General features: G+C 34.7%; 1 protein-coding gene across 1 annotated transcript; it reads left to right on the forward strand.

Annotated features, from left to right (window-relative positions):
- Nucleotides 1–676: 676 nt before the first annotated feature.
- LOC145786245 (receptor-type tyrosine-protein phosphatase H-like) lies at nucleotides 677–23,127 on the forward strand. Its single transcript, XM_082597885.1, has 16 exons — nucleotides 677–725; nucleotides 1,275–1,574; nucleotides 2,337–2,443; nucleotides 2,860–3,028; nucleotides 3,316–3,440; nucleotides 3,784–3,946; nucleotides 9,753–9,858; nucleotides 11,035–11,106; nucleotides 11,985–12,072; nucleotides 12,389–12,479; nucleotides 12,787–12,863; nucleotides 13,580–13,709; nucleotides 15,764–15,891; nucleotides 16,446–16,600; nucleotides 17,085–17,220; nucleotides 19,775–23,127. The coding sequence occupies exons 1-16, from the start codon at nucleotides 677–679 to the stop codon at nucleotides 19,931–19,933; spliced, it is 2,055 nt and encodes a 684-aa protein (XP_082454011.1). The 3' UTR covers nucleotides 19,934–23,127.
- Nucleotides 23,128–23,486: the final 359 nt, after the last annotated feature.

Below are 23,486 nucleotides of genomic sequence, written 5' to 3' on the forward strand. Positions count from 1 at the left end.
TAGTAGGCCTAATCAAAAGAGTAAATTCTTCAATGGTGGTTGTTATTCTTTAGAGTTTAGACAATCGTGCTTGCGTAAAAAAATACGGTGGATTTGATATGCTGTTTGTTTAATACTTTTTATTTGTCAAACTAACTAAGAAAAAAGAAATACGTGTGTGCTCTCCACCAGTGCAAAAGTCGAACTTATTAAAATTGAACAAAACACGTTGCAGTCAACGTAAAAATGTAGCTTAAGGAGAATCAGATATTCCTCGCGCTAGTTGCAACAAGCAGTGCTTCCAGCATGCTAACGCAAATACTGCAACACGCCCAACTGGTGGAGTTTAACTTCATAAATAAAAATTGCAAAAAGAACCAAAAGTCGCAGTTGACACGAGGAGATGCTAAATAAAACAACGTTATTACACTAGTTATTTAAGTATTTCTATCATCACGTTCTTTTCTATGCAGTGATTTCTCAACCAACAAATATTCAACTTACGGAAGCAATTTCAAGTTCAACTGCAAGCATCAGTTGGATGGCACCAGATCTTGGAGGAAAAGCTGAAGGCATTCAAGACTATGAAGTTGTTTGCACTCCAAGTGGTTGCAACTCAACCATAAACGGAAATACAGCGATTGTTTCTGATCTAGCTTCCAACGCCAATCATGTTATAACTGTAACCACCATTACCATGTCCGGGAATTTGGGTGTAACTTCGGCCTTGTTTAATATAACTACACGTAAGATAAGGTGTTGTTTTGATCGTAACTATAAAACTGACATTCGATTTATAGTTTTCTTCAATTGTTATGCTTAAACCAGGCATTGACATTTGACAGCCTCATAAGAGTAGGCCTATTTATTCCAAGTTTTCATTTGGCATGATTCATAGATAATAATTGTATTTTCCTTGTTTTCGACTTATAGCAGAGTTTCAAATACTTGGCAAAATACTGTAATGCAGTAAATATAACCAAGCATAAGTATACCATAAAAAAAGACAAAACTGTAGGCTAAATAACATAAGACTTCATTTATTTACCATTCTTGCTTTGATTTCTACGGGCAAGTTTCTACAGAAGAGACAACACCTGATGCATCATCTTTTTGTAAAACGACAGCTTTCATGTCCTCACTTATGCAACTTCTCTATCTTCGTTCGAGCCCCTCTCTTGTCCACTTTCGATTAGTGGGCCATCTTGCCCACGTGAAAACTTTCAACCCTAAATCCGATAAATGCTGTAACTGCTACATCATATCTTTCTAACTCCCGTCCGTGTTTTGTTTAGTTCCGGGAAAGCCAATATTAACAACCGATACCAAACCACAAACATCAAACACCACTATCACTTTTGAATGGAATAAACCAGACGGTGGAGATGCAATATCAAACTATTCTGTGCAATACAAAGCTTCTGAAACAACGAGAAGTGGTTATACCACCGCTGCAGTCATTCGTCATAAAGTTGGGATTTCTTCTTACAATTACACAATCAAAAATTTGACTCCTGGACAAAAATATGATTTGCAAGTTGTGCCTTTTAACACAGAAGGGATGGGTACTCCACTGCAAGAAGTTAGAAACACAGGTTTGCACCAAGTTGACAGATATTTGATGAGCACTTTCACATGTAGACGTGTTGTCTGAGCTATTTCGTAAAATAATATTTATTTCTTAATCTATATTATTTTGGTATTAATCTGATTTTATAATAATTTTTATAATAATTAATAATTTTTAAACATTTAAACTTAAACTTAAATTTTTAAATTATTTAAATTTAAAAAAAAATTTAATAATTTATTTTATTTTATTATTATATTATTTAATCTATATTATTTATATTTTATTATTTATATTATATTACTCTATATTATTATAATATTTATTTTTTTAATCTATATTATTTTGGCACTGTTATTTTGCATTCATCAAATGCTGGCATTTTATATCATCTTGTCAATATTTATCATCCTTGTTACCAAATAATGTGCTCAGAGAAAACCTCTACAAGTAAAACACAATTGGTAGTTTGTAATGTATCAAATTTGTTCTCCACGGTTTGTAGATAAGAAAAGCTTCCTGTATTGTTATGTTTACAATCTTGTTGTGAGCTAATAGTTATACTGAAAAACATTTTATAAGCTGTCAAATATAGAGTTTAAAAAGCTTGTACAGTACATAACATATTTTTATGGCAGAAAAAAAGGTGATACTCGCATATGCAATCTGTGCAATTTATAAATGCTACAATACAACTGTCGAAAGATAACTTGAAGATGTTTTAAGTAATAAACATATTCTCAAGATATAGGAAGACTGAGCTAAACTTAAATTCTTCTTGCTTCAGTTCCTGATCCAGTTAGAGACTTACAAGCCAGTCAAAGCACGTCAGATAAAGAACATCTAATTGATCTCAGTTGGATAAAACCAAATGGAGTCGGTGATAAAATCCAGGTAAGCTAAGAATATAAAAAATACCATATCATAACCAATGCGGTCTTTCGACAAACTAAACTCTGAGCTATTTAAATCTTACCAACATGCCCTATGACGTGCAGTGTCGTGCAGAATTGAAATGTTTTTGCCAAATAAGTAAAGATTCGAGAGCTCACAGGACGTTTGTGCTGACGTTACTTTGGAGCCTTTCAAGAGCGGGCGACTAAATCTTGACAAAAATGTTAACCACATGCTTTAAAATCGACACAAAGATCGGCTTCCTGACTTCCAGTCTACTAAATCTAAATCTTTACCGCTTGGACATATCAAAAATAGTTCTACTCAGTAGACTGTACCATACTCAAATAAAGGGATGTTGTTGCTATATTTACAATAATTTTCTTACAAAATCATTTCGAATTCTTCTTTTTAAGATTGCTTATAAAGGCAACCATGACACACAGTCTAATACTCCGATACAACAATCCTTCGAAGTGGAAAATTGTACATTTGAAGTTCAGCCGGGAAACATATATGACATCACGTTATCTGCACTTTCTGGAACGCTTGAAAGTACACCCATATCAACAACTTTAAACTCCAGTGAGTGTAACGTTACAAGTCGTTATATCTTCAAAAAATATTGTCAAGTTTTAGTTTTGTAGTATACAATTTTGTGACCATGGTAAACTCATATGAACAGTTTTGCGATCATGGTATACTCACGTCATCAATTTTGTGATCATGATAAACTCACGTGAATAGTTTTGAGACCATGGTAAACTCACTTGAACAGTTTTGTGAAAATTGATGCAACCTTTATTAGGTTTTGAGGTCTAAAATAGCTTTTCAATCTGCTACATGCAACATATTATTTTGTTATTTTACAGAACCATCTTTACCAAGTAACATCATATTATCATCCAACACCACAGCAATAAATGTAACCTGGGGTGCACTGGATGGATATGTTGATGAGATTATGTTGAAAATAGATGATGATGATGCGATACAGGTAGCTACTGTATTATGAAGCTGCTGAGATTTTGAAGTCTTCTGTATCAGCTTGAGGAAAATAAAATTTGCCATTTTTTTTAGTTTTTCTTTAAATTTATGATGAAAACTCCGTCTTTAACCTATTTTTAGCCAACTTTTATTTTGTTTTCTTGGACAGGGCTAATTTATACATCACCAAATCTCATCGGGTTTACAAAGAAATATCAATAGAATATAGGCTATAAAGCGTTCGCTAGATCATATTTATCTGAATTGACTTGGCCCAGCTTAAGTTTACAGCCAATTTTACGTTACCGAATGTCTACATAACGTTTACACGATATTTACACAATTTTTTACAGGTGCCACCGCAAGCGAACTCCTTTTTTGAGTTTGGAAACTTAGTTTCAAACACAGAATACAATATTGAACTGTATTCTCAAATTTCAATTTCTTCTGAAGAAGTCGATGCAAGTAAAAAATTTCAAAACAGCATGAAAACAGAATCAATTTCATCAGGAAGCGGTGAGTCCTCTAACTTAGATCAGTTTTATTTGTTTATGTCACACTCATTTATTTTCATCGTTTTGTTCTTCTTTCAACATGGACAAACCAAAATTTTGAAAACCTAATGAACACTATGGACAATCAATCGTTGTGGAGACTCATGGTAGCCGACGCCTTATTCAGGCATGGCCAAGACGGACTATATAGAGGCCATGACAACGTACAATGGGATTGTTAAAACTGGGGGCAGATAGTGACGTCATAGTGCCATTGTCTTCAATTGAACCGACATTGAACCGTACGTTAGGATAATATTTATAACACTGAAACGAAAGCTGTGGCACTGTCTGGCAGCTTTAAAAAACTAATATGTTGTTACAGAACGGTAGCCTACTGAAAGTTGAAATAAATCACCAAGTACGCTACTCGTAAACAATTTATATATTTTTTAATCTCGTATCAAACGGGCCCACCACAAACTTGTAAAAGGAAAAATACAATTAAATCGTTCATTTGATATTGTACCACTTAAAAATTGCGATGGATCAGCCATGATAACACTGAGATATTTAAAAAAGTGGTAACTTCACTAGCAAAAAGTATCTAAAAAAAACAATGCACCAGCTACTCGTAGCCAAGACTCGCTTAGTTAAAAGATTAATACTTTGTTGATGAGATAATTCCATATAATGCAAGAATCTCACAGCTTCTTGAATTTTTGACCATCTGGATCATTTACTTGCTGATAGAGACGTTATAGAGCATTTTACTCCAGAATGAAATGCTTCAAAGCTCAGATTGTCATCAATTCTTAACACAAACTTGGGTATGTCGGAATCTTGCATAAATTCCTTGCATTGAAAAACAAGCGTCTGATGAGCCCGAAATACAACATCATCACCTGCTAAAAAAGGAAATTGGACACTAAAAGCATTAGCCAGGACATTTTCAAAGCTCACAATAATGTCACTTTATTGTCAAAACTTGGTAATTCATCAACAGGCTGATTGCGAGTTACACTTAACGTCCTTTGAGTACTTCTAGGAAGAAATGGTGGTGAAGGAACTAAACTCAAAGGGACACAGGTAAACACAGATGGTGGATACGAAGGTCTTACTTTCCCATACTTGATAGTGGTAGGATAGTTTTCTGGCCAATGGCGTTCACAAACGAAGTTGTCCTTTGAATCGGGAATATTATCCCTTGGGATAGTGGCAAGCCATCTATCACGTTTCGGTTCGCATTTAGGTAGTTTAAACACTGCAACTTTATTTTCTTCACTATAATTTCCATTGCAATTAAAGACACAGCACTTCTTAACCACATTTACAAGAGTACTAATATATCACAAACAATGCTTCACAACGTAAAACAAATCAAATGTAAGATTGAATCAAATATAGACGTATTAGGACGTTAAATAGCCTATCCATCAAGGCTGTTCAAAACAAACATATTTCGAAATATGGGTACTTACGGTGCATCCTGACTCATTACTAGTAAGGTAACCGGGTTGCTCAAGGGTAGACCCTCCAGGGGCGCCGGAACGGTTCTTGACTGGGGGAGGGGGCAGGATTATGAAAAAAGGGCACTTTTGTTGCTGAAAGGCCAATTTTTTTAAAGTTTTAATATATAGCAATAATGCTCATCCATTAGCTCATCATCGAGTAATGATACAAGTGTTCTGTATAAAAAGAACAATGGCACGGAAGGGCATCATGCTATGTTATAATGACGTAGGCTAACCTACCTGTGATACAGAATTTTGTGTCCTGAATATTATTTTGACGCAGAAATGAAAGATTATAATTAGGCTGAAAGCGAATAGCTGAAATTGTTATATCGTATTGCAAAATGTGCAGTAGCTTACATGACTTTAAAAGGGCACCATTGCCCCCCCCCCCCCCCATCCACAGAAAAATTGAGGGCAGGGGCATCCGCCCCCTCGCTTCCGGCGCTCCTGAGACCCTCCGCCCTAATAGCTCAAATGACGACCAGCAATTCAATTAGGCTATGCTGTTTCGAATCAAATCATCCATGAACGTAAAAACAATCATTGTATTAACAACCGGATAAGCAGCTTACCACGCAATAACACTGGGGGTTGGAAAACTTCTTGACTGATGATTTCAATCTGTTTATTGCAAAAAGCTCCGAAATATGGATTCAGGGGAAGCCAAGAAAATATAATTTGCTTCAAATCAAAATGAAATGATAAAAAAAAACACTCCGGAAAAGGCAAAAGTAAATTATTCGTTTTCTACCTCATAGAAACTGACAGGCCTATTTGAGATTCTCAAACTAGTAGCCTATTCTAGTAGTTTTGTATGGCAGTTTCATACACTCAGCTGGTGATCTCAAGAACTGCTGACTTGTAGGAGACTCTCTCATTCATGTAGACGTCAGACGTGTTGGGTCAAATTTAGTCCGGCAGCTTATTAGGCCTACGTTCTCAGATTCTCCAGTCTTTCACAATCGTTTCAAACGCATAACCAAATGAAATTGCTTGGATTTTGAAACGATTAAAAAAACATATTTTGAAATACCAAAACAAATCAAAGTAGGCTATTTCTATTTCAAATATCGATCTATCTCATCCTTATGCTGATGTAGGACACCGATAAATCACATTCCTACCAAGTTTTGAGTTGTAACTTAAGTAGGCTACTGTACCGGTACTCATTAAAGTAAAATAATTCCTGACTACCCTGAACTAAACGCACTGCAAAATGGAAGCATCTGTAGAGAAATTCAATTGAAGACAATGGCACTATGACGTCACTATTTGCCCCCAGTTTTAACAATCCCATTGTACGTTGTCATAGCCTCTATATAGTCCGTCTTGGGCATGGCCGATGATGATGGTGGTGATTGTTCAGGATTAGCAAACTTCGATTTTACCTTGGATTTTACTAAATTGTGAATTTTTTTGGCTGTAAAATTTCTAAAAGCACTTTGCTTTACAAGGTTTAATCTGACAATTTTGTGGGGACACTTGCATTAGTAGTTATTGCGTGGTTGCATTTATTTAAATTAATTTTGATAAAACAATTGAATCAATATTCGCATATGTTGCTAATTGTTAAAATTATGATTAGTTTGAGACTATAGAATTATAATGTAAATTTTCCTGGAATATCGTCCTTTTCTTTTCATTGCCGAACACGCTTGTGCGGTAACCAACCTTTCACCAACATCATCCTACTTCTTCAACACCTCAACGTTTGACCGCCATTTTCTCCTATCATGCTGATATTTGATAATTAGCATTTGCCTTCAGTTTGACTGAAAATAATGTAATAGATTGAAACTTATGTCCATCTGCATTGAGTTAAATGGCTTGTTATTACTACCTTAAGTCAGTTTTAACCCGTGTTAACATCCACCAAATTTGTATACACTCAACTCATTGCGAGTTTACTCATACCGGTATCATAAAAAAAAGTTTTATACAAACTTTATCTACACGTTGGCATCAAATATTGGTTACAAATCATAAGTTAATTTTCACCAGTGTGATAAGTACATGACAAATAAACTTCAGGAGCGCATTTTTGTGTTGCAACACTATATAGAACGACCACGATTTCGGACTAGTATAGTGACGACCAACACGTCAATTGACGCATCAGAGTAAGAAACTTTGTCATCAGGATATAATTTGCCAGAAATGTTTTCTTGAAAACTCTGAATGTTATCAAATGTCTTTTGTGGCGTGGTTGCCTTGCAACAGTATCGAGTATTGAACAACGACAGCAGGTTTGTATGTGAAAGGGGGTTAAAAGCTTCGTAAGTTCAGCTACCTACCACTCTTATTATCGCCTTGATGAATTACATTATTCAGCCACCAAGCACTTGAATCACTTTGATCACACTCATTCATAGATCATTAGTTCACCTTGAATAATGTGATGACTGATGAGCTATTCAAACCACGAAGATGAAAAGTCGATGCGAGCGAATTTTGCATGAAACATATTTTTCATACTTTGATGTGGCTGCAACGTGCAAATGGCCTACAAAAAAGGCTGTTTGCAGTATCTCGCATACTCATTATATTGTTAGCCTTTTTTTCCTGTAGAACTGACACGCTAAGACAAAGCAGGGCAGCTTATTCTCTGCATATTGAGCTTGCTTCGATGAGCAGAACCGTTGTTCTGTTCTGGAACTTTTTGTCAGCTGTTCGCTTTTTTGTCGGCGTTTCATCTGACTCAATAAGTTTTCTTTGTTCAGTGCATTTTTACTGTCAACTTTACATTCAATTGAACAAATTAGTTTTCAACCAAACTGAATCACTTTCCTGCGATTGATGCTTAACTCAGAAAAGAATTAAATTTATGATCTTCATTGATTGATCAATAAGATTAGGCTATAGGCAGACCATAAACAACACGGGTGAATCACCTGAAATCTTTCTACTTTGAAAAGTGATGCAATCAGTATTCTTAGGCATTGGTAGTTTTTAAAATGTTACAAAGTAAAAAGTTATCCTTCCACTTTTGAGTAGGCTACGCGTAAAAAGGAAGCCTTGTCCTTTTGCGGCTTGTGGCTTTCTGCACTTCTACACTACCGGACTTGGCAACAATATTGAGTTTTTACTCTAAAAAACACAAAATAACACCAAAACTTGAATAGAAGTTGTCGAAAGTAACACTGTCATAGTTGAAAAGTGACTGTATGATTTTTACCACAACGCACTCTGATAAATCTACGGAAGTTGCTTTGTTTTTATCCTCCTAGATATGAGAAGTAGTTGTAGAGACATTTTGGCTCCGCATCTACGGGTCTACGTGAGGTTAGCCTAAAATGACAGTATATTCTGACATTTAGCATGTTATATTTGGTGGTGGTCAATGGTTGCACACTGTATTTCAATCAAGCCCTATCTGTATCTACATGATTCTACAGATCGCTTTCATTGTCTACGACTCTACGACTATTGAGGTTTTTTAATGTAGTCGGGAAGTTAGTAATCTCATTATTTACTGAGCCTTTTGTGTGATTTGTAGCAACTAGAAAGCTTGTTATGGTGTAGAAACAGTTGCACAATTAATTGATAACACCCATCAAAACAAAATAGTTTACGATCCCTCTCCAAGTAAACATTTAAACACTCATAAAAATATGCATTGGTCATATGCATGGAAAACAATATTTTCAACATTATTTTCTGTAGCCTGCTAACAATTGCTCATCCTTGTATTGATAGTCATTTACAGCTTTCCAAATGTAGTTTTAGTACTTATTCCAATGTCACTGTATGACTACAGCAATAAATCAGGTTTCAATTTTTATTGCTTTTGAACCGAAACCTTTTGACAACTCAATGGTCAAACATTAACGACTATTGATTGTGAGGGAGGAAATAGTCAGAAATGAAATCAATCTGAGGCTATCATGTTTTTTTGCATTGCTTTCTCACAAAAGAGCTGTAGGCCTACAAGCAAATGTTTAAATGGACGAGTCTACTGACGCCCTCGGTCGTTCTAGGTAGAAATGACAATAAATTCGTTGTGTTTGTATAAACATTCACAGAATCAACATAAACAGATAGTTACCTAAAAACCTAATTATCATAAAGTTTCAGCGGAAAAGATTAATATGAAAGGGACACACGAGACATTGAACATCTAACTTGCGTCAATTTACGCTCACGGTCGTTCTAGTGTCAAAGCTTGGGGCAGTGTTCATTGATTTTTGCTCTAGCAAAACCATCATAATAATGTTTGAACAGACTTTTTCTGGTTTAGTCAATCATTGCTCTGTGTAATAAGATTTTAAAGTACAGCAACGTAGCCAACTTGGTTCTATGTTGTGTTTGCAGATCAGACGGGGACAATTGTTGGCGTGGTTGTTGCTGTGGTAGCAGTAATCTGTATTGGTGGTGGAGTATTTTATTACTACAGAAAAAGAAACCTCAAAAATATCCCGTACGTTGTACCTTTTCATTATGTGTTAAAAAGTAAATGGAAAGTGTCTCATCTTTTCAACGATTTTATAGCGATCGATGCTCTATGTACTGTGTTACGAAGTAAATACCATATGGTGGTAAGCGTAACAGACAATTCAAAGCAGATAATTCAAAGCCGCCAATTCAAAGCCGATGATTCAAAGACGAAATTTTAAGGCAGGGATCTCGAATGAAAGATCCCTGTTCTTCAGAGATCCCTGGGTTAAGGTTAGGCTTAGGGTCAGTGTTAGGGTTAGGGTTATTGTCTTTATCGCAAATAAATTATCGGCTTTGAATTATCGGCTTTGAATTATCGGCTTTGAATTATCGGCTTTGAATTGACGCATAACCATGCGTAACATAAGACAACTTGTCAATGCGATAACATTTTAGCAATCAGGCCAGCAATCAAACTGTGAAATGGACTTATCATTGTTGTAATCTGAGTACAATTTTGCTCGAACTTACGTTCCCCGCTTTACACAAAAAAACACTTTTGGAAAAAATAACTCAGTCGGCACAAAAGTGAAAGGCGTTTGGTACAACCGGGGACCTGTAATTGGACCCATGTGTATCAAATGCAGTGGCTGAAAAACTTAATACCATCTTGCAACTGAGCTGATTCAGAGTAAAACTGCAATGTGCTGCCTCTCAGAGTCTCAAGCAAATTTAATTTACTTCATGTGCAGTTTTCCTCTGAATGTATTTTCGAAATGCTCTGCAGAAGCGTGACTTAAAAAGGTCACATTCGCATATCCACAAAACAGGTTGTGGTTTTGTTAAAAAGTTTGCTGCTAAACGCTACACTTGATTGAAATTCATCATTGCCTTGGTTAAAAAATGCATAGTGAGATATCAATGTTTGTATAATTTGGATCCCGTCAACTCCAAAATTGAAGGATATTAGGAGAACAACGACCGGGAGCAGCTGGTTTTAACTTCCCACAATAAACGTGGGAAGTTAAAACCAGCTGTAAAAATAGCTGTTAATACAGCAGATCTAAAACTGGAAAGCAATGCTTGAACTTTGTTTTACACTCTTGTAATATAAAAATTTTAGGGATAATTTGCTGCTATAGTTATATCTCATAGCTACTCTCATTTAAACTTTTATATTTGAAAATTCTTTTGTTAAAATTTGCTTTTGCTTCCCCAGGCCTCCTTTCCCAAACACAACTACTGTTATTCGCAATGAGCAAGCTATGCAAATTACGCCATCAACTTTAAAGTGAGCAAATATACTGTTTTAACGATTGTTTATCATCGCCTGTGTCAGGCAGAAGCGGTGTGCCACTGTCAATAATTTTATCACTTTTATATTACTTTTGTAGAGCATGTCGGTATGTAAGAAGTCTAGCGGACTAGAAAATTCATGATGATATAATTTAATTGATGACATATTTAGAAGTAGCAGGCTATCAGTATAATTGTATCGTCAAAACCGTTAAACCTTGGTAAACAGGCTCCCATGAGTGACACAATAGCATCAATGCTTGCAATATATTTTTTTAAATGTTTTACCGCAAACATAATTTATTTTTACAGCCTGTTAAACACTTGTTTGTTTGAAATGAAATAAGGTTATATTCGATTCTGTGTTTTGGAAAAAAATAAAAAATAAAAGTTTTGAAAAAACGTTTTTTTAAATGTTTTTGTGTTTTCTGGCAAAACCTTCCATATGCTGAAAATGCCACTCAGGCTAACTATTGGCTTGCAAATGATGGATCAGCAACAATATACATTACACACTTGTGCCAGGCAGTTTATGACTTGACTGTTTACACATAATTTGCATACATGTTTTCGACCTATCCAAGTAATTTTCAAAAGCATTCCGTTGAAAAATTGGCCATTATTGGTGCTTCATATATAGCGTGGCCCAGCGGATCCTGTCTGATAGATGCTAACTAAGACATCTGTTCGAAACCGAAGGACAGCACACGACTGTGTCTTGGCTATACAGTAAAATGATCTGCTTAAAAGAGTATCCGGATTTTGATTTTCTTGCCCTCTTGTTTGACTAAGCCTGAGCACCAGCAATGCTGCCAATGACGTAATCGTTGCTATGACATCAGTTCCTTGGTGATATTTCCAATGCTTATGCAGATCTAAAGTCGTCAGTTTATCTTCATTCAAGAAATACATGGAGACGATGGAAGCCAATTATAGTGAAAAGTTTGGAGAAGAATTTGAGGTATATGGTGGTGTCACACAAACCAAAAATGTTTCGTACTCTTTTAGGTAGAATATTGCTTTAAACTTCATTTTGGGAAAGAAAACACACAAAACGCGATTGACGCAGCTATGAAATTTCCAACTTTTGTAGCAGTAGGCTACGGTATTGTCAGTTTTCATAAAACAATACGTTCTTGTGACACTTTTTATACATTTTATGCGTTTTCTAGTGCGGTATAACTTAATTGTGTTTTGCCATTGCTAACATTGGCGCTAGTGTTCAAGTCCGTCCTGTGGTGGGGTACTGTACGTAAATTTGATTGAACGTCTCACAGGCGCTAATACCGATCGGGCGGGACCAAGCATTTGATGTCGCATCACACCCAGACAATAAAACCAAAAATCGCTACAAGAACATATTGCCATGTAAGCATATCTTTCATTTTATCTTCTTTTCTCGCCAAAGCCAAGTTACAATAAACAGTGTGGCTTTTTAGATTGTTTCTTCTTATATAATATCGTTCAGCGGCTAACTGAATATGAAATTAAAAAAGTTTGCTAATTAATGGGAAAGTACTGTAGCCAACAATGATCAAAAATTTTAATTTAGCAAAGTCAATTCCAAGAAACTTTGCAACAACCCAAAGGCCATCAACCTCCATAAGAAAACTTCTACTTCCATGAAACATTTTCATTTATGTTATTGGCATCTAAAGTACAATTTGATTTTTAGATGACAACAACAGAGTGCTGCTTCTCAACAGTGATGGAGATCAGCTATCAGATTACATTAACGCTTCTTACGTGGCTGTAAGTGATGACGTCATCGCTGACGTTTCGGTGTAGAAATTTTGACAAAAAAATTAAGATTAAGAAATCTAACAAATTAAATAAAGTGAATAAAAGCTGGTAGCCTAACATATTTTTACACTTTTGGTTATTTTTTGTTTAAACTTAGTATTTGTTTATGTTCATAAAAAGAACAGACTACAAGTTAACTTATAAAATGAAAATAGCTTAACCATAAAGTTGCCTTTTGTTTTGCTGATCATTTGAAATATCTCACAGAGATTTTTGCCTTATTTTGTATTTTTTCTAAGTCATTATCTGTCAAGTTGTTTATATTCTTGCACTTTTACGAGGTTGGTTTTGAATAAAGCGTTCAACGTTTGTGGAGCCTAACTGAAAAGAACACCATGTTGGATTTGTTGTTTTTCTAAATTAAACTTTTACTTTGTGTTTTCAGCACAACCATCCGCAAACAGAGATATCTTGTTTGTACCTGATACAAATTAGATGTTTTTAATTTAAAAGCAAAGTGAGAAATTTATCGGTAAAAAATTCATATGTTGATTCGTACATAAATTTCTATAAAAGCAGTAACCTTTTTCAAGAGCTGCTTGACATAACGAAGTTTAGTATATTTTTAACTACAAAAGCGCAAACACAGTTAGTTCAACCAAAATGTATGTATTGATCTGTCACAAATGCTGGATGAAAAGGTTCTGTTTAATATTTGTTTTAAGGGGGTCAACGGAAATCGAGAGTACATCGCCACACAAGGACCTCTTCTTGCCACAAAGGATGATTTCTGGAAACTTGTTTGGGAACAGAATTGTCGGAATATAGTAATGGTTACTCAGCTTGTGGAATCAGGTTAGCAATTTAAAGCTGGTATAGGCTTGCCAGCATACCTAATATGGTTTTGCGTAGCTACTTTGGATAAACAGATCAAACTTTTGAAAACGAAAGATTTAATCTTTGACATTTTTTTTCAGTAACAAATAGATATTGGTAGTCTATCACTTAAAAAGTGCGTCACTGTTTACTAATACCTTTTCAATTGCAAACAAATCGTCAGACTACGTTTTCATGATCTGATGATATAATTCTTGAAAAGGAAATCTTGTAATTATGGTCTTGTGTTAATGTTTAAACTTCTTTGTACAAATAGAGTTTCATTGCTTTTTAGGATGGTCAATCTACTTTTGCATGGCGTTATAAATTTAAGAAGTCATTAGCTTTTCCAACTCCTGCAAACTTGGTATTGCTGAAGAGCTAATGTTTAAAAATTTAGGGTAATAGTTCATCGGGCTCTCGTCTTGTCTTTACAAGACTCCAGCCATGGCATCTTCTGTTTGCCAAAGTTATATCAGGGTTGCCACAGAAGATTATAAAATTAGGCAACATGTGCTATCATGACCGAGAACATAACTAAAACATAAAAATACGTGTTTTTGTATCACAACCGTTAAAGCATTGATAGTAGCTGTGAGTATGACAAACCACTAACAAAAAGTTTATTGTTGGCTGCACAATGAGTTTGTTTGATTGCTGGATTTCAGTCATAATATTATCCTAAAATTATAATTTAAGTTCTTCTTAAGGCTAACTACATATACAGTAAAGTCAATTCTTTTTTAATTTTTTCACCATAATAATTTACAAAAGGGCTTGATATTCAAAATGTTGAAAAATCAATGCATTAATATCACAATGGAAATATGTAATTAAAGTGAAAATACAGTGATAAGTTCCAGTATAATTATAGTTTCAAACCAGAACAAACTGAGCCTAGTAAGCTCGGGTTGTTATGCATATCTTAACGCAATAGCCTACCGATGCTTTTTGTAACGACTCTGATTGTAAGGTAATGTTTTAACCAAAAAACATTTTTGGTAATTTTTGTATACCGGTATGTTTAAAGTATTAAATCTCCATCTATCTGAATCTTGCAGCTCCAAGTGACATTTTAACGACCACATTTATAAATTCCAGTTTACAGTAAACTACCAATTTGTTTATGTTTTGTGTATTTAAAGATCAACAGTACGGTAGGTTAGCCTACTGCTTTTTATCACAAAAATATTATGTAGTCTCAAATGAATAGGGAAAATTAAATAATAAGCCACTTCCAACATTTAAATAACTCATAAAACTTTGAATATAATTGAACAATACTTTGAATAAACTAACTTAAACTAAATAATATCTTTGCATAAGCTTGGAATGTCCCCCTTATCAAAGTTTGTTTATTCATAAAAATAGTTTTTTCCGATAAAAAATAAATACCCTATTGTTTCTTACCCCATTCGCAATTATAGTTTGGTCTATAACCTATTTTAAAACTATTGAATATGCATAAGTTTTGATTGAATACAGTATATAGCCTACAGATGGTAGCGATACCAAAAAAAAAACGTTGTGCTGGAGCCACAGAGTCTTCAGCACACTTTCATATCCGGCCATTTACTCTGGCTGTACCACATTTATCCTTACTATCATTTGTGGAGCAAAAATATAAATGAATTTGCTTAACGCAAATAAACTGCTGGATAAATCGATAAGCGTCGCCATGCCAGATTTACTTTTAGTTGTTTACTCCACTAACAGATCAAACATTTGATTTTTAGCCTACTTTGCTGGACCACATAGATTAAATAAAATAACACCGCAAAATTCAGTGGATACAGAAAATTTTAAGTAATTTTTTTGTATCTGGGTTACAAAAATTTTAATCTTTATTGTGGCATTGATTTTGTATATATATTGTATAGAACAAGTGTCACAAAGTCTTATAATATCTGTTCCTTATTTTTTCCTGCTTTAATTAACTTCATTTTGCAGTTAAGATAGATAGTTAACTGCCTTTATACTAAAAGGAATAAGTTACATGCTACTTTGAAAAAAAATTCATATTTTGTTACCAGGGAAAGTGAAGAGTGTGACTTACTGGCCCCCCAATATGTCTTCCGTCGAATCACGTGACTTGACTATCACAACAATTTCGGAGAGCTGGGACAGCGATTGGTGTTTGAGGAAGTTTAAAGTTTCCAATGTAAATTTTTGATTAGAAATGTAATTGATGTAATTTAACCCTATTCAGACCAAACTATTTTTGAACGTTAATGGCTTAATGATAAAATACTTGACCAACATTTTTCTTTCCTAAACTGCCTTTTCTCACATAGCCTACACTACACACTGCAAGATTGCTTTTTCGGATAATGCTAAGCAATTGGCTGTCGTTTTTCATTTTATATTACTCTATAATTTAAAACCTACGCTTAAGATGTCTATAGAGTAGACCAATAGAGTTAAATTGGTTGTCTGACTCATTTGTTACTAGGTATACAATATCCAACATGATGATTAAACACGCAAATTGTCTCTAATTGTCTGTTGTTGTGTCTAACATAATGGCGTTTGATTGACAATAGTTTCCAGTAGCAGCTACGACATAAACCATCTTTTTCAAAACTAGTTAATTTTTTTATGACACTGCTATTCAAAATGAGAGTCAAAAATAAATACATTGTGGTAGGCATTGTAGCTTTTTTAGTTTCAACAGCACTATGATCGTGCTTTCTATTGAAGCAAATCTCATACTAGGGTAGCGAAGAAAGATGCATCAATCACTTCAATTACACATCGTGGCCTGATCATGGAGTACCTGAGACCACAGAGAGTCTGGTCAGGTTTGTACGATTCGTTAGACACACAGTCAATGCTGAAGAAACCCAAAGACCCATTGTCGTACACTGCAGGTAAAATAATGTTGAAGCTACGTTATTTTGTATGCAAAACTATTTTAGAATTAATTGGTCGCTTTAAAACAAACGTTTAATGTTTTTGGACTAGTACAATAATATTATTTAAAATTAAAGAACCGTGTAAATATTCATTATGTTCCATTCAAATCTGATTTTTAGCGTTTTGTGATTGGTCGCTTTTTGTGAAATATATTTACCAATATTACTGTACTTAACCTTACCATTGCTAAGGGTAGCTCATCTTTTTTTATGATATTACCAACAGAAGATTGTTTTATATTTATTGATTGATAAAAGATTATAGTAATTTTATTTCACAGTAGTAGTGTCAGTCAGCACATATTCTTCGGAATAGTCTTTATGGTAATTACTATCACAGAAACATCCTCACAGACTACTTTCTTGTCGTGCATGATCCATGTCACTAAGCAAACTGTCTCCAAGATTTCTGGTTTACAATTTGTATTTGCATATACAGCGCTGGCGTTGGCCGAACCGGAACGTTTATAGCAGTAGACCACATTCTTCAGCATCTGCAAAATAATTCTGACGTTGATATTTTTGGAATTGTCTACCAAATGAGAATTCAAAGAATGTTTATGGTTCAAACAGAGGTTTGTGAAGCTTTTATGTGATCAAGTTCAATAACGATTCGTGACTTAATGATTTGTCATAATGATAATGTGCCTCATATGATACAAATACTGATTGACATTTGTTGACGATAAATTATTATTAGTCCGAGCCATTGTCTCATATTTGATATCTTCTGTTAAGCCTTGATAAAACAAAAAAACAGAAACAGTTTTAACACCACATTGACTGCCTTTCAGTTTTGTCCTTGGAGGCAAGAAGTTGCTCATACGTAGTTAAAGTACGACTCTAAACTGCAAAAAAGGGAAGCATCTTGCACCAGGGATCGGCAACCACTGCAAGTCCGTGGCCCGGTGTCGGTCCGTGTGAAATTTGTTATACTGGCCGTGAAAAACCAATAAATATACAACTGCAATGCTGCTACAAAAAATGCACAACTTTTTAAAGACAAAATTTCAAAGTAGGCTAGGGATAACAAACACACTACGGGTATCATTGACTACCATAATCACGAGATGAGAGCACTTTATTGCTGCAAAACAAGCCTAGGGCTATCAGCGTTATGGTGACTGAATGAATTGAATTATGTATGTGCAATTGCGCATGCACCAAAAATTTGTGTTTTATTGAAGGCCGGTCAGCAAAATAAGGCTTGCCTTGAACAGGAGCGTACTGCGAAAAAGGTTGTCGACCCATGTCTTACACTATTTTCCATGGTTTACCAAAAAATTGGGTCACATGCCGTTACCTCATAAAGTAGATAAACCTCGTAATTGTTATATCAAGCTTCATGTCTTCTTTGCAATCTTAAAAATATTAGTAAATAACACGCTTATTGTATAATGGTGTAGTAATGTAGTTATTAGATTTATTTTACTATGAAGATTGATTGCTTTGGTAATTTTGACAGTTATCCCCTAACCATGGTCATGTCGGTTTCGTGGAGAGTGACATACCAACAATCGAAAGTTTCTTTATTCGACTTCTGTCGATAGCAAGTTTCTATGCCTTAACAAACTTTGGCATAGTTGAAGATGTAACACCAAATTTTACTTCCTTGTTCTCCCGTCCCATACATTAAAATATCTTCCACATAACCGGCCTCGTATAAGCCTAGCCCAATGCACTTGCGCTGATGAAGCCTAATTTTCCCAAATGATATGATTTGCAGTACAAACATATATTGACACTTGATGCAAACATATAGGCTGCACAGCCGAGTGGTGAGAACCCTAGTTTGACACCGCTCAAGGCCGCGGTTTGACACCGCCCAAAAGCATGTGGCTGTGTCTTTGGAAAGACGCTTAAAGGCATGCAGTCGTTTGCGGAGTGGCCCTCTTTCGATTATACTCCTTAATTTCTCTCATGTATGAACAATACGCTGCTCTAGAAAGAAATTCCTGCGGTCCTTCTTAGGGCTATGGCATGTTGAACTAAACTGATGCTTATCTCGCTCATTTAGTTTGTCTTCTGAAGATACTAGTTATTAATTGAAAGCGCGATAAAAACAATGCTAGAAGATTGAACTTTGGCAATGTTTGAAATGACATGATCTCAACACACTCCCCAACCTTCTTCAAACAGATGCTTTTGTACACTTAATCAACGCCACAGCCCAGAGAGCAAAATTCGTCTTTTGCATTGATTTTATGTTTGCAAACGTTGCATCAATGCAAAAAAAGCACTTTGCTAGCTGGAACACTATCTTGAAACTCTTGCCAATTTATAGAAACTGTATCAAAGATTTTTTCCCATTACAGGTCAAAGTAATGGTGGAAAGAAAATCCTAACAAAAAGCTTTTTGGTTATAAAAATTCAACCCAACAAAGTGTGTGCTTGAAGCAGCTCAATTATTTATCTCAATGAGGAAACCAGAAATAAAATGTGGTTTAGTAACTAAGTCTAAATGTTATTGAAGAGATTAAGTGAAGTTATTATTGCAGCCAATGAATCTACCTATTCAATCCGATTTATTCTATTTGCATGTTGTCTATTTGAATAAGAACTAACAATGTTCCAAATACTTAAATCGCTTTTGTTGATAATTTTAAAAGAACAACCCGGATTTTATTATTGTATCCATTCCGCGTACAACTTCAATTAAATATGATAACTACATGTCAACTATGTTACTGTGTTAACTGACTACTCAGCCTTGTGCTGATAGCCAGGAAGCACGCTCTCTTCTTCACAACTATGTTATATATTGAATTATGTTAACTATATTAACATGTTAACAATGTTATCGACAATGTTAATTAAATATGTTAGTGTCAAAACCACTAATTCTTCTATTTGGATTATTTTGAAATTCAAGAAACGTTTTTTTTGAAACATTACTTTAATCGATTTTCAACAATATAGACAGCTTGCGCCTCAATAGAAAAGATTAATTTACTTTTATTTTACTTGCGTGGTTTCTGTAGGTTGACTAATCTATGGTCGTTCACAAGATTTATTTGTGATATGTACACATATGAAATCGTTAATGTTTAATTTCAGTTTCGGCGAAACTAAAGATCCAACAACGAATATTTACTCAATTTTGTTACAATAAACAATCTTTATTTGCAGAAACAATACAAACTTCTACACAAGATGGTGCTAGAGCTTGTTGAATGGACTCATGACGTGGACACTACAAACGAAAATCCGGTCTACGAAAATGCTTCAAATTTCCAAAACACTCCTACAGCAAACCCCATATATGAAAATGCAGAATTGGTGAAGTAAATGTGTCATCACGATATGACAAGGATGTTGTCAGAGTTGAAACATTGTTGGACATTAATTCCGATGTTACGTCACTAAAGAACTAATTTTTACAAGAAAATACTGGAAATTTGAATACAATTTAGTTTCGTATTACATCTTTTAAAAACAAGAAAAATATCAATTTATGAAAATTGATGTTTGGTTGATATATAATTGTGCAAGGACATGAGAAATGTCATCATAAATAAAGTTTTGTTTGATATGTTAATACATTAATGACTTTTATTTTTTTCAGATTTTGTTATGAGTGTAAATACGTCACTATTGGCCAATGTGAACAGTGTTTGACTTCTCTTTTCATTTATCACTGGTTTTTTGTTTGTTTGCAGTCACTTTCCATTTGTGAGCTGTCGCTTTTGTTATTTTTACTAAAGTGAACTTTTGCTAGTGCTAGTACCAGAAAAATAAGGTCATTTGCTTTTTCTAAACTGTTTTTTTCCTGAATCTGAAATTCTAAGAGTCACAGATCATCTTCACCAGTTCACCACGTACTTAATCCATTGCTTTGTATATAACTTACACATGTAGGTTGAGAGGATGATTTGGACCGAACCAGTTATAAACCCTTGGGCTCCAAATAGACGCTTCAAAGAAAAAACTTACCGTAATGAAAGAATACGTGGTGGTTCTTCAAGTTTTTGAGCCCCTTGAAAAGACACCTAAAATCATCGCAGGCCCTGGTCCAAAAGTAGCCTATCTCTTAGACTTCCCTGGCAACGCTACTGTACATATGCTATCATTATACGCAGCACTGTATAAGTCAGTGATTTTCAACCGGTGTTAATACTAATGTTCCGTAAAAGATCGTCAGGTGTTCCGCAAGAAGTTTGTTAGTTTGACTAGTGTTCCATGAAACACCAGTCGAAAATCAAAATCACAAGAGCTTCGAGTTTGTCTTTCTGCAATTCATCTTAAGAATATCAAGTTTGAGTTCATCCAAACCGACCCAGATATAGCACTGAGAAAAACTGGAAGTGAAAACTGTTGTTAAGTCATTTATTTTATAGCATTATTATAAAATTTTGTTTGGAGTTCTACAAGATTATTTTCATGCATAAAAAGTTCAGTGGCTCAAAATATGTTGAAAAACACTGGTATAGGCTATAAAATATTATTTCAAGGTTACGACATGTGCCATAATGTTTTGTAATCGTAATTCGAAATTTCAAATTTTTCTACAATGTCTAATCATGTATTTTATAAGCAAAACCAATATTGGTGATGATCTGATACTTTTGCAAACCAACAAGCAAAATCATTCTTTAAAATAAAAAACGTTTTAGCTGTCCTTAGGTTTGGAAAATGCTCCCACATCAAGACAAAAATATTTCTTTTTTGAAATAAATATCAAACAAATTCCGATTAAAACAAATATCACTTAAAAATTATTTATTAAAAATGTTTAATTCAGAAATACAAAAAAATGATTAGCCAATTCAATGAATATCAGGAAAATCTAAGCACGATTAATAACTTATCTCAGTTTTCTAGTGACCTTAATTTTCCACCGCATGGATAGCGTTGCAATTGTTTCATATTTCTATTGTACAATTGGAAGCGATTTTAATGTCCTAAAATAAACGTCTTTACTTGGATAGTCACATTTTTTAATAATTTTCTTAAAGTTTTACTGTTCTCATTTTAATCGTAAAAACTTATTAACTCAGATCTACAAAACTATCACTTTATACCATCATGCCTATAATTCATGGTTCCTGTTCTAAAATTCAATTTAATTTTATTTTTTGCTGCTAGCGCAAACACGTACAGAACGACAAAGTAAACATACGAATTTGACACAAACAAAAGAAAAAGATGGCAAAACCTGGTTTAAAATATGCATTGGTAAAACAGTACTATAGCTAAACTACCATTATCTAAAATACCGTAGACGTGTTAATGATTTTTTTATTGGTTCATGATTTGTTTTTCTGTATTGTATAATATATGCTGCAATGGTTTTTATATATGGCTGGCCATGTATATTTCAAACACTGCATTCACCAAATATACAGTAATATACCTGTATATTGAAAAATGTAAAATAGACAAGGTAATTGTATTTGTCGCAATCTATATAAGCTTAATTACACATAATAACGGAAGCCAAGTTTTTGAGGCGGTTTGTATTTTTGTGCCAATGTTAAATTACTGATTAAGGATTATTTGTTTGTTGAGAATTACCGGGTTTTACGTTCAAACGTTTAAGTTTGGATTTTATTAATAGGCCTATTACGTTAGATTTGTCTATCTTGGTCCTTGTCTTTTAAATTAATAGGGGCAGACCAGTGGCGTAGCTGGGGAATGTGCCGCCCGTGGCGGATTCAGATTTTGCCGCCCTTTTAAGAAAAAGCATGTGAAAATGAAATGCGTTTTTTTATCAGATTATAATCAAAATCAAAAATCGTAGTCTGAAAGTGCCGCCCCCAGACGTGCCGTCCGGGGCGGTCCGCCCCTCCTAGCTACGCCACTGGACTAGCCTACTTAGTAGCCTGACAAATTTTAATTGGTTGCCGGTTTTTGTGTATTTTAGGCTTAATAGGTTAATCATTTTGTTTTGTTCAAGACGTAGCATAAATTTTGTATGCAATTAAATTATCATTGAATTTTTGTAGAAGTTTGACTTCCAAGATTTAATTTAAAATTTTCTTGAAGTTTTAAAATAGTTTTTTACCACTACAGAATTTCATTAATTAAATTATTGACAAAGGTTTGCACAGTTTCGTGTAATCTTTCAGTGAGATTTTGTCTGAGGTGTTCCCATTTATTTTCATTAGCTCCTATATGTACTTCTCGATTATAGAAGAAGAACGTAACCAGGGCGGGTGAAAGGATAATTTGGGCCCGGTACCAATGACATCCGCGCGCCCCAAAGCAAGACACGTTTAAAACTATATTCAATGGCATTATATTCAAAGACGACGTAGCACTTTTTTCAATTTTCTAGGCCCCTTGTGAAGTTACCGGCCCCTAAATTCATGCCGGCCTGAGTCATAAAGTACCCCTAGATCTCTCTGTCAACGTTACTGCACGTAACCTAAGTGTGGCTCTGTATCCCCCACTGAACCCTTTCTTTGTGAAGCGTTTGCAATATCACGATGCTTTAATCTAGCGTAGCTTGCGAGAGCACTAAAATAAAGGCGATTGAACGAAGTACCATATTTGATTGCATTTACATTGTTTTGAACAAGATGCAAGTAGGCCTGGCTATTTTATTGGAAAGCATTTTTTCTCAGTTTTTCTGAAAAACAGACGTTATTAAAATGGACCTTACTTTAGTTGTTTAGGGTAGCTTAGAAAACCTGTGCCCTACTGAAGGAAGCTTCCATTGAAATTAAAACCTGATCAGCAGCAATGAGGGAAGAGACGACTTATTGAAGAGCAATATCGCGGTAGGCTATAAACTAACTGAATGATTTTGCAGATAATAGCCTACACATCTTAATTGGCTACCTGTTGCACCGATCATAGTTTTAACGTTGTGTTGAAAGCAACTCAAATATTGTAACGT

This window comes from Aplidium turbinatum, chromosome 17, assembly GCF_918807975.1.
Source record: "Aplidium turbinatum chromosome 17, kaAplTurb1.1, whole genome shotgun sequence".
In the NCBI taxonomy this organism is placed as follows: domain Eukaryota; kingdom Metazoa; phylum Chordata; class Ascidiacea; order Aplousobranchia; family Polyclinidae; genus Aplidium; species Aplidium turbinatum.

Bases quoted from the DNA above. Each gene is read 5' to 3' on its own strand.
- LOC145786245 (XM_082597885.1), top strand. From the start codon at position 677: ATGTCCGGGAATTTGGGTGTAACTTCGGCCTTGTTTAATATAACTACA. The intron at 3,029-3,315 runs GTGAGTGTAACG...GTTATTTTACAG, and splicing joins ATCAACAACTTTAAACTCCA to AACCATCTTTACCAAGTAAC. The intron at 12,480-12,786 runs GTAAGCATATCT...TTTGATTTTTAG, and splicing joins CTACAAGAACATATTGCCAT to ATGACAACAACAGAGTGCTG.